Source organism: Solanum pennellii, chromosome 6 (genome assembly GCF_001406875.1).
Source record: "Solanum pennellii chromosome 6, SPENNV200".
Classification (NCBI taxonomy): Eukaryota; Viridiplantae; Streptophyta; class Magnoliopsida; order Solanales; family Solanaceae; genus Solanum; species Solanum pennellii.
The window spans coordinates 57,162,231-57,174,054 of NC_028642.1; the positions used below are offsets into that span (position 1 = coordinate 57,162,231).

At 32.9% G+C, this 11,824-nt stretch overlaps 2 protein-coding genes across 2 annotated transcripts; one reads left to right on the forward strand and one right to left on the reverse strand.

Annotated features, from left to right (window-relative positions):
• The first annotated feature begins 4,768 nt into the window (after positions 1–4,768).
• Positions 4,769–8,668, forward strand: LOC107021716 (probable ubiquitin conjugation factor E4). The gene has a single exon (XM_015222420.2). The coding sequence runs from the start codon at positions 4,943–4,945 to the stop codon at positions 7,976–7,978; it is 3,036 nt and encodes a 1,011-aa protein (XP_015077906.1). The 5' UTR covers positions 4,769–4,942; the 3' UTR covers positions 7,979–8,668.
• On the reverse strand, positions 8,614–11,603 carry LOC107021237 (histone H2B.1). Its single transcript, XM_015221853.2, has 2 exons — positions 11,102–11,603; positions 8,614–9,146 (listed from the first exon to the last, which is right to left on the reverse strand). Exons 1-2 carry the CDS (start codon positions 11,520–11,522, stop codon positions 8,731–8,733), a joined length of 837 nt encoding a protein of 278 aa, XP_015077339.2. The 5' UTR covers positions 11,523–11,603; the 3' UTR covers positions 8,614–8,730.
• Between the last annotated feature and the right edge of the window lie 221 nt (positions 11,604–11,824).

The window sequence follows — 11,824 nt, forward strand, 5'->3', positions numbered from 1 at the left end:
ACCTCCCATGTATTCCGAGTGAATTGGTTGAGGTTGTTTTCCTCTGTATTTTGTACTCTCGTATTTATAGTGGATTGCTCATCTCCTTTGTAGACGTAGGTCGATTAATCGAACCACGTTAAATCTTTATGTCTTTTGGTATATTTCTAGTTTGTCTTCTTACTCGTGGTCTTTTGAGGTTTGCTTTACTAGCTTCCGCATTTACACCTGCTTATTTACGAACCTAACAAGTGGTATCAGAGCCAGATTCAATGATGGAGTCAGGTTTAGTGGTTCGATAATCGATGATTGAACCAGGTTAGAAGGAGGTGTTCATCTTGGCGGGTGTAGTTCTAGCCGCAACCATTTTGACAGTAATGAAGATTTTGTTGGAGAAATTGTTTCAGAGAGGTTCTCTGTGTTGAGACATAAATTTTGCAAAGGAGATTATGGAGAGGAGAAGCAAGTTGTTGAAGATTAAGTTAAGAAGGTGGACAAATTTATTTTGTTAGAAATTCAGGTCAAGGGGGAGATTTGTTGGGTTTTATTTGCCCTGATTTCTTACCATAAATAGGTTTTCTTTTTAGGAAAAGGTTTTGGATTGGCTAATCTTTTTTCTAGTAGGAAAAGGTTTAGGACTCTATAAATAGAGACATGTTTCTTCTAACTTAACCAGCATTCACAATGTAGTCTTGAAGGCTTTGAGAGTTTTGGTTAGGGTGAGAATTTATGGGTCACAAGCTTGATACGTTATCACTTGTGTGAACCTCCCATGTATTCAGAGTGAATTGGTTGAGGTTGTTTTCCTCTGTATTTTGTACTCTCATATTTATAGTGGATTGCTCATCTCCTTTGTAGACGTAGGTCGATTGATCGAACCACGTTAAATCTTTGTGTCTTTTGGTATATTTCTAGTTTGTCTTCTTACTCCGTGGTCTTTTGAGGTTTGCTTTACTAGCTTCCGCATTTACACCTGCTTATTTACGGTCCTAACAAAAGATAGTATTACATGACTTTGCTTTGAGCCTTCGACCAATTTGTATTTGCCTTTGATGATGTTCCTGTTCCCTTATCTTCAAAGTATAGGTCCGCCTCTCCGTAGACTATCCATCGAGAGTTCGATGCATGAATCTTCTTATTTAGTTGCACTAAATTCTCGTTGGGGCTTTTCCCCTTTTTCTCGTGTTTCTTTTATATGTTATGTCCACATCGTGCTGGTTTTTGGCTTGTATTTCAATAATGACCACGTTGTTTCCATCAAATCAAAGGTGTTCTCCCACATAACGTAAAAGGCAAAACATTGAGGGATTTTTTGGTAAATTAATTGCATTAAACTTCATTTTCATGTTTATCTTTAGGGTCGCCAATCGCCATGCATGCCAAAAACTCAAAAGGTTTTTCTTTTAGTGAAAACATATGGTCCAGATTTAGAGCCTGTTTGGTTCAGCTTAAAAGCTGGTCAAACTGACTTAACAGCTGGTTTTTGACTTATTTAGCTGTTTGGCAATACTTAAAATAACTTATTTTAAGTTAAAAAAAACTTATTTTAAGCCAAAAGTTAAAAGCTGGGGTAGGGGTGCTTTTTTTTTTTTTAGCTTATAAGCTGTTTTAAGTTGACCACATTTTTATCTTTTTGCCCTTAATATTTTTATACAATCTCCAAATTACCCACATAACCCTAACATCTCTTTCTTCCATTTTTCCCTTTTCACGTTCGGCATAGCAACTTCAGCACTTTTATCCAAACACATAACTGCTTATTTTAAAAATAAGTTTCAGCACTTTCAAAAATACTTTTTTAAAGCTGCTTTTATTAAGCCCATCCAAACAGGCCCTTACTTGTCAAATTTTAACTTGATGTACTTATTAAAAAATATTTATTAGTAAAGTGAATATACTATTTGATCTCTATTAATTTATGGGATCCATGACATATTTATTTACTATATTTATTAAAGACATTAACTCGTCAATATGAAAATAAATTGAGGGTATAATGGGCGGAGGGTGGGTAGGGATATTGTATTTTCTTAATTTGTCAAAACTAAAAAGTGAACGTACAAATTATTATAAATTAAAGAAATATTTAACAAGTAAAAAATCGGAATATATGAAACTTGATAGTTCACTTTCAGTGTACTCTGTATCCCAAGTCACATTCTTTGAGAAAAATAAATAAGAAAACAAATAACGCAAGGTTGATTTTAAACATAATAAATTACTCTATGTAAAGGGTGGATTTAGTAGAAAGGGAACTTATTATTGGAGTCTAAGGTTTGTAAAGCTAAGAAAGAATTGTCAATGACGTTTTACTTGTGAAATTGTTTAAGTTAATCAAAATGTGAACAAAATCAATGAAACAGAACAAATTAATACTATAACTTGCGAAAAAAAATTATATAGAAAGTTCAATTGATATATAATTAAATCGTTTTAATAATTCAGATTTCTAAAGAGTATAAAAAATAGCTAACTCTAGAAATATTGAAGTACGTTCTCTGCTCGTTACACTTGAGCCCACAAGAACTAGTTGCAAGTCATTAGGCCCATGGGCAATCCCAATTGGGCTAAAATGTAGGCCCAAGTTTTAAAAAACCCAAATATAGAAAATCTGTCAATCCGTTAAAAGATTTTAGGAAAAACTACATAAATTAACCATAAAATTATAAATAGAAATACTTATTCTGTCAAACAAAATTATAGCCCAGACCATTAAGATTGATAATTTCCGCTTAACTGATACTAAATCTGTATAATATGTTGTATTGCTATCATTACAATTTATTTATATATATACTATATTGATATTATTAAGATTTCATGTTTTGAAACTACTCAGTAATCAATGATACCATAAGATTATACTCAATTTAATCTCGAATTTCAACATGTTTTAAGACTCTTTATTTGTATTGATGTAAGGTATATTCTTATTTTGAAGGTATGAACTACTATCTATTATGTATATTTTATTATTTATCCATTCATTTATAACTTCTTCTTTTTTTAAATTTTCTTGAGTTGAAAGTGAAATTGATTTTAAAACTTAAATAACAATATGTTAAAATTATTAAGATTAAGTGGGTCAAATTAGGTGGATCAATACCCAACCTATTTTTTAGTCCATTAGAGCCAAAAAAAAAGCTAAACCGGTTAAATTTCAACTCAATTTTACTTTTAATACAATTTTAACTCAACTCAGACAACCAAACCCAATAGACCAATTCTTAAAGCAACCACCATTAGCCGCCAATCATTGACAGTATTTTTTAAAAGGAAACTTACATAAATATACTATAATAAAAAAATATTTATCATTTATAGTATTAATATTTTTTTTTCACATGATCACTTTTAATTCATTTATAATACAAGTTTAATACATATTACAAAAAATAATTTATTATTCACATATAATACAAATTTTAATGATGAATAATACATTTATCACACATTTTAATACACTTATAATACAATGTGATAATTTTTTACCAAACAAACATGATATATTTCAAAAAACAACTATAATTCATATATATTGCATACATAATTCATTTTTAATACATATTACAGATTTAACAAAACATTGCTATAAATGATAATAAACAAAAAAATATCGCTAAAATCAGTAATTATTTTTTAAAATATATTAATTTATGTAATTTTTCCTTTTTTAAATCATAAATATCATTAATCACCACCTCATAATCAAATATCGTTAACAATCACCAACATTAACATTAGCTAACGTATATTACACCATCTGACAAACTGTGATGCGGAAAATATTGCTGTAGATTAAAGAACGCAAAATCCTACTAAACATCTCATAAATCACTAATGAAAAAATAGTGAAAAGTTAATAAATATATGGAAAAATATCAAAACTATATAACAAAAGGAAACGAGATTTATGAGAGTAAAACCATTCATCAATTTAAATTTACATTAGCCATTCTAATTAACATCATAACAAATTAAGGAACACCACTAAATTAAAAATCAAAACAAAAGCATTTTTTTCTAAAAAGGATAAAAAAAGCTATTCCCAAACTCAACATATATCGCCTGTATCATAATATTCTTTGAATATTCAAACTCTTTAAGAAGAAGAATACTCCTCGTTGTCTCAATTTATGTAGTACTTTTCGATTTTCGAGATTCAATTAAATTTATTTTTTACTGTAATTTTCTCATTTATATTTTAAATATTTTATATTATTAATTATTGACTTATAATACTATTTACTTAATTTATAAATTATAAATTTTAATTTCAAAAAAATTTAAAATTTCTCTAATCAAAACTTAGACATTTTAACTCTAGAAAAACAAAAACATCGCATTAATTAAGACAAAGGGAGTACAAATTAAAGAAGATTAGTCTATACAATCGTTTTTAGAAGGAAAGGCATGTCTTCTGTCATGTTCTTTATATCGAAATAGATTTTCTAATCCTTATTGAATTTGCTTTCTTATTATTATTATCGTTATTCTTATTATTATTATTATTATTATTATAAATAGGATAAATTTTCTAATCCTTGTTGAATTTGGTTTCTTATTATTAATTAATTATTATAAATAGGATAGATTTTCTAGTCCTTATTGAATTTGGTCTCTTATTATCATTATTATAAATAGGATAAATTTTCTAATCCTTGTTGAATTTGGTTTCTTATTATTAATTAATTATTATAAAAACGATAAATTTTCTAGTCCTTATTGAATTTGGTCTCTTATTATCATTATTATAAATAGGAAGGTTGCTGAACCAGAAAAAAAACAAACAAGAAAGAACAATTGAGACAACTTGAATATTTTAAGCAGGAAACGAATTTCAATGTTTTCTCAAATTTTCATCTGTTAATTTTTTGTTTATGCACTTATTTAACCGTATTTTAGTTTGTTAATCCAGCTGATTTTCCAGAAAAATCTTGTTTAATTTATAGTTGTTGAAATCATGATGACTTGTAAACCACAGAGGACACCGGCAGAGATCGAAGATATAATTCTTCGGAAAATCTTGCTTGTATCTCTAGTTGATTCATCGGTAAACGATACACGCATTGTGTATCTAGAGATGACGGCGGCGGAGCTATTGGGTGAGGGTAAAGAGTTAAAGTTGTCTAGGGATTTGATTGAGAGGGTTTTAATCGACCGACTTTCCGGTAATTTTGTATCGGCGGAACCACCGTTTCAGTATCTGGTCAATTGTTACCGTCGGGCACATGAAGAGGGGAGGAAGATTGCGCCGATGAAGGATAAGAACGTTAGGTCTGAGATGGAATTGGTAGTTAAGCAAGTAAAGAAACTTGTTGTCTCATACTGTAGGATACATTTAGGGAATCCTGATATGTTTCCCAATTGGGATATGGCACCAGCTAATGTATCTCTGTTGCTTCCTTTGTTGTTTTCCGAGTTTTCAACTTCCGTGGATGAATATGGTGGGAGCAATGGTGGTGGAGAAGTTTCAAGTCCACCTGGGTTTTTGGATGAGTTATTTAAGAATGGGAATAGTGATGATATGGAACCAATACTGAAGCAATTATATGAAGATTTGAGAGGGACAGTGCTAAATGTTTCAGTTTTGGGTAATTTTCAGCAGCCTCTTAGAGCTTTAATGTTTTTGGTTAAGTATCCAGTAGGTGCAAAGTGTTTGGTGAATCATCCTTGGTGGGATCCGGATTGTTTGATTATGAATGGAAGAGTTATTGAGATGACAAGCATTTTGGGTGCTTTCTTTCATGTCAGTGCTTTGCCTGACCGTATAATCTTCGAGAGTCAGCCGGATGTTGGTCAGCAGTGTTTCTCTGAATCGGCTACATGTCGTCCTGCTGATCTCTCCTCTTCTTTCACAACGATCACAACTTTTACGAATAACTTGTATGATGGCTTGACAGAAGTTCTGTTGACTCTTCTGAAAAATTCAACCACTCGTGAAAATGTCCTCGGACATCTTGCAACTATTATAAACAAAAATTCGTCAAGGGCACAGTTGCAGATTGATCCATTATCTTGTGCTAGTTCAGGCATGTTTGTAAATCTCAGTGCCGTTATGCTTAAGCTCTGTGAACCTTTCTTAGATGCCAATTTGACAAAACGAGATAAGATTGACCCCCGATATGTGTTTTCTAGCAACCGTCTGGAACTGAGAGAGCTGACTGCTCTGCATGCATCATCAGAAGAAGTCTCTGAATGGATAAATCAAAATAATCCTGGGAAAGTTGATGTCTCTAAAGATGGCAGTGTTACAAGCTCTGGGAATGACTGTGGTGGACCTTCAAGTCGCCAATATAACAACCCAATATCAAGTAGTGAGAAAGTTAAATACCCCTTCATATGTGAATGCTTCTTCATGACTGCACGGGTGCTCAACCTGGGACTCCTAAAAGCATTTTCAGACTTTAAGCATCTTGTTCAAGACATTTCAAGATACGAAGATGATTTGTCTACCATGAAAACCATGCTAGAACAAGCACCCTCTTCACAGTTGCAGCAGGAAATAACTCACTTGGAAAAAGATCTTGAGTCATATTCACAGGAAGAATTATGCTATGAAGCCCAATTACTGAGGGATGTAGGACTTATCCAGCGTGCATTATCCTTCTACAGGTTGATGGTTGTTTGGCTGGTGGGGCTTGTTGGTGGTTTTAAGATGCCTTTACCTTCCCCTTGCCCTGTGGAGTTTGCATCTATGCCTGAGCACTTCGTTGAAGATACCATGGAGCTGCTAATTTTTGCTTCTCGGATTCCTGAAGCTTTTGATGGTGTCTTGCTGGACGACTTCATGAATTTCATTATCTTGTTCATGGCAAGTCCAGAATATATCAGAAACCCTTACCTTCGGGCAAAGATGGTTGAAGTCCTAAACTGTTGGATGCCCCGCGATGACAGCTCTACTGCAATGTCTACTTTGTTTGAGGGGCATCAACTCTCTCTGCAGTACCTTGTGAAAAATCTTTTGAAGCTTTATGTTGACATTGAATTTACAGGTTCCCACACGCAGTTCTATGATAAATTTAATATCCGCCACAACATTGCTGAACTACTTGAATATCTTTGGCAAGTTCCAAATCACCAGAATGCATGGAGGCAGTTTGCCAAGGAGGAGGAGAAGGGTGTTTATTTGAATTTCTTAAACTTCTTGATTAATGATAGCATCTATCTTCTCGACGAAAGTCTTGGTAAAATTCTTGAACTAAAAGAGCTGGAAGCTGAAATGTCTAACAAAGAGGAATGGGAGCGAAAACCAGCTCAAGAAAGGCAGGAGAGAACCCATCTGTTCCATTCACAAGAGAACATGATTCAAACTGATATGAAGATGGCAAATCAAGATGTGGGCCTGTTAGCATTTACTTCAGAACAAATCACTGTTCCTTTTCTTCTTCCTGAGATGGTGGACAGAGTTGCTACCATGTTGAATTACTTCTTACTACAGCTGGTCGGACCACAAAGAAAATCTCTTAGCTTGAAAGACCCTGAAAAGTATGAATTTCGTCCAAAAGAGTTGCTGAAACAGATTGTGAAAATATATGTGCATTTGGCGAGAGGAGATAAGGAGAACATCTTTCCAGCTGCAATTATAAGAGATGGTCGCTCGTACAGTGATCAGATATTTAGTGCTACAGTTGATGTCCTTAGAAGAATTGGTGAAGATACGAGTATTATACAAGAGTTCATCGACCTTACTGAAAAGGCCAAGACTGCAGCTTCAGCAGCACTGGATGCTGAGGCTGCTCTTGTAGACATTCCTGATGAATTCATTGACCCGATCCAATATACTTTAATGAAGGATCCTGTCATACTTCCCTCTTCGAAGAAAACAATGGACCGACCTGTTATTCAGCGGCACCTTCTTAGTCAGAGTAGAGACCCATTTAGCCGGTCTCATCTAACTGCGGACATGTTGATTCCCAACACTGAGTTGAAGGCGAAAATCGAAGCGTTCATCCGGTCCCATGAACTGCGGAAGACTATGGAGGATTTCAATTTGTAACACATAAATACAACCATACAAACAACTGATACTTCAAATTAGATTGAATAGGGATTTCTCTTTTTTCTACATTTATCCCTGATCATTGTATTATACTGAGTTTTTTTTTTTCTATCTTCCCTTTATGGGATAGTTCTTTTCACTTGTAAATAGATAAATACTCCATAAATATTTAAATTAAGAAACGCATAAGTTGTACAACTAAATAATCCTTGAGCATACTAATTTGAATGGCTGGAATTGGTGACACATACTAATTTAATCGGAATTATTGGCCCAAGTAAAATATTGGAGAACTATATAAGGGATCTAGGCAAAATTAGCAATTGGTTAAAAAGAATTGTGTTACAAAGAGGGAGTTCTATGTGTATTATGTGTAGTTGACTCATTCTCTCGTATCATTTCTATGGCATAATATTTTATTTTATACTCTTCTAGTTAGAAAAAGATTTCCCATTACTATTTGTTGCTCCAATTCCCAGTTATCATTTTGATTGACTGTAATATTTATTAGTACTGGTGTTGAGAAATTCAAGTTAATACCAACTCTATAAATTAATTATTTTGTTCACATAATGTTATATGAATTCAAGAGGGATTATAACACTAAATTTGACCCAAAAAAAAAAATCAAATCAACACAGAAATTCAATAGAGATTCATTAGCATTCATATTTTTAAGGCCACTTACATATAAAAATCAAACATTCTTTACATTGACCTAAATCACAAAAAATCCCCAAATTCAAACCCTAATTGCTAGTAAACTTAGTAACAGCCTTAGTTCCTTCAGATACAGCATGCTTAGCCAATTCACCAGGCAAAACAAGTCTTACGGCAGTCTGAATTTCCCTAGATGTAATCGTAGGCTTCTTATTAATCCTAGCCAATCTAGATGCTTCCTGAGCAAGCTTTTCAAATATATCATTAATGAAACTGTTCATTATACCCATAGACTTGCTGGAAATACCAATATCGGGATGAACCTGCTTGAGCACCTTGAAGATGTAGATCTTGTAGGTCTCAATGCTCTTCTTTGCCTTCTTCTTCTTCTTGTCGACGGCGGCATCCTTAGGGAGCTTCTTTCCGGCTTTCGGCTTCTTCTCTGCTGGAACTTCCTCGGCCTTCTTCTCCTCCACTGGTTTCTTCTCAGCTGGCTTTTTACCTCCTGTCTTTGGTGCCATTGTTGACAAGTTTAACAGAAGGAAGAAAATGAATTTTGATGAAGAGAATGCGTGAGTGATGAGGTAGAGAATTTGGGGAAGTGAGATTTATATAAGGGTTTGATCTGTCGTTTGATTGGTTAATATCGGTTTACACGGATCGTGAATGTGAGCCGTTGATGAAGGGGAGAATGGACGTTCCATATTCTCTGTTTTAATTTTTTTACGAAGTGAAAAGATAAAAAGAAAAAGTACGCCCTAATTCACCTTTGTTTTACAAAATATATATTTTCCCCTTTAGTTGTCCTCTTTCACATACTCATTAAGATAAATAATTGTTTTATTTTATTTTATTATTAATTATTTTAAAATTATATAGTAGAAACTTAGATGAATAAGCTCAAAATTAAAAAAAAATATATTACTTAAACTACATTTTTATAAAAAAATTTCATTAAAAATCGTATAAATTTTATTATGACACATGAATAGATATACAAGTATTTCCACCAATTTTAGTTAGGGACCCTATTTATTTACATTCATTAGTTTACAAGAGATTTAAGACCGATTCTGACAAAGGCTTAAGTAGAGTCCCATTTAGTTAGTTTTTCTCATGTAAATTTTGTCTTTTATAATTTGGGATTCCATTTTCTCATCTAACACAAGACATATTTTTTGGACTATATGTATTAACAAGTGAAAATCATCGAAGTATTAACTTAGGCACTCCTCTTTAGGAAATATTATTCCTAAGAAATAAGAGATAATATTTTGATTTATAGTTATTAAAATATCCAAAAAAAAAAGGGTAGTTTTTAGTAATTTCAATACGTAAAACTCTCTTTATTTGAATTAGCATAAAATTAGAATAACAATATTAATGTTTTGTAGATTGTTACCGGAAAGAGTAAAAATAAAGTGAGTAATTACAATCGAAAGATCTTTTTTCTCCATAGAATTAAACAGTGCATGGATTAGAAAATAAGACATTTTTTAGCTTCATGAAAAAAAACTTTAAAACGTATTTATTTCACTTCATTATAAAATATCAATGAAATATGCTCATAAATCATAATGGTGTGTGTATATATATATATTATTTTTCCATTTAGAACTTGCATTTTACCATTTACATTTTGTTCATTTCAAAACGTTTTTATTGATTAGAATGAGAACAAATGCAGATGATAGCCAAAAGTTCAAAAAAGTTTATCATATATTAAACATTAGAGAGTATATACTATGATAGAAGTTGTATTTCATAAAAATTATTTTCCTCAAAAATCACTTAATTTAATAGATCAACAATCTGGAGACATAAAGCTACTATAGTATAACAACACTCAGGTTTACCAAATCAAAGAGGGAACAAGGTTTTTAGCGCATCCAACAATTGAAAGGGGTTCAAAAAAAGGGTTGAGTTGTGTAATAGCCGATTCATATGTCAATATATCCTTGAATTTAAAATCAAACTATCTATTTTAGGCGGATAGGAATTGAGACTTTCAAAGGTCCACTCTTCTCTAATAGTGATCAAAGCTAACCCCAGAAATTGGATATTCCTTCTTAAGGGGACACTAACACTTTCAATCTTGCTAGCCGAGGCTCAGACTTTCAAAGATTCAATCATCTCCATTAAAGAACAAACACCAAAAAAAATTAGCAATACTTTACAGAATAAAAACTTAGATTCAGAAAAGTCAGATTTAAACCTAAATTAATAGAACAAATCATGTTCTGTTTACACAAATTCCAAAAGAGAAACCAATACCATAATTTTATCAAGATACAAAAAAAAAAAAACTAAATCAAACGAATTGAAAAGAGAATTTAATTTGGGAAAAGCTTTGATTCATTAAATGTATCATACTAAGCCAATTACAAATCAGACATCAAAAACTAAAACCCTTTACAATGACCCAAAACACAAGATCCCCAAACCCAAAACTCTAATTGCTAGTAAACTTGGTGACTGCCTTAGTTCCTTCAGAAACAGCATGCTTTGCCAATTCACCAGGCAGAACAAGTCTAACAGCAGTCTGAATTTCCCTAGAAGTTATAGTTGGCTTCTTGTTGATCCTAGCCAGTCTTGATGATTCTTGAGCAAGCTTCTCAAAAATGTCATTGATAAAGCTGTTCATGATACCCATAGACTTGCTGGAGATACCGATATCGGGATGCACCTGCTTCAAAACCTTGAAGATATAGATCTTGTAGGTTTCAACGCTCTTCTTTGACTTCTTCTTCTTCTTGTCGGCGCCGGCATCCTTAGGTAGCTTCTTTCCGGCCTTTGGCTTTTTCTCAGCAGGAACTTCCTCAGCCTTCTTCTCCTCAACTGGTTTCTTCTCAGCTGGCTTCTTTCCTGCCTTTGGTGCCATTGTTCAGAACTGAATAATGAATTGAATTTGCTTTAGGTTTAGTTAAGAGAAATGTGAGTCATGATTTGGATTTGAGAGGTGTATGAGATATATAGGTTTTGGGGTCTGTCATTTGATTGGTCAATTACATGTAACGCGGATCGAGGTTTTAAGCCGTAGATGAGGAGAGATCGGACGTTCAGTGTTAGCTGTTGAGTGTTGTTAGGATCCACGTGGTTATCTGTGATTCGCTAGTTATGGTTTTCGCGGATCGTTTAGTTTCTGCGATCCGTGTGAATAATTTTAGTGGGAATTTTAAATTT

Bases quoted from the DNA above. Each gene is read 5' to 3' on its own strand.
- LOC107021716 (XM_015222420.2), top strand. From the start codon at position 4,943: ATGATGACTTGTAAACCACAGAGGACACCGGCAGAGATCGAAGATATA.
- LOC107021237 (XM_015221853.2), bottom strand. From the start codon at position 11,522: ATGGCACCAAAGGCAGGAAAGAAGCCAGCTGAGAAGAAACCAGTTGAG. The intron at 9,147-11,101 runs GCAATTAGAGTT...CACCAAAGACAG, and splicing joins GGCAGTCACCAAGTTTACTA to GAGGTAAAAAGCCAGCTGAG.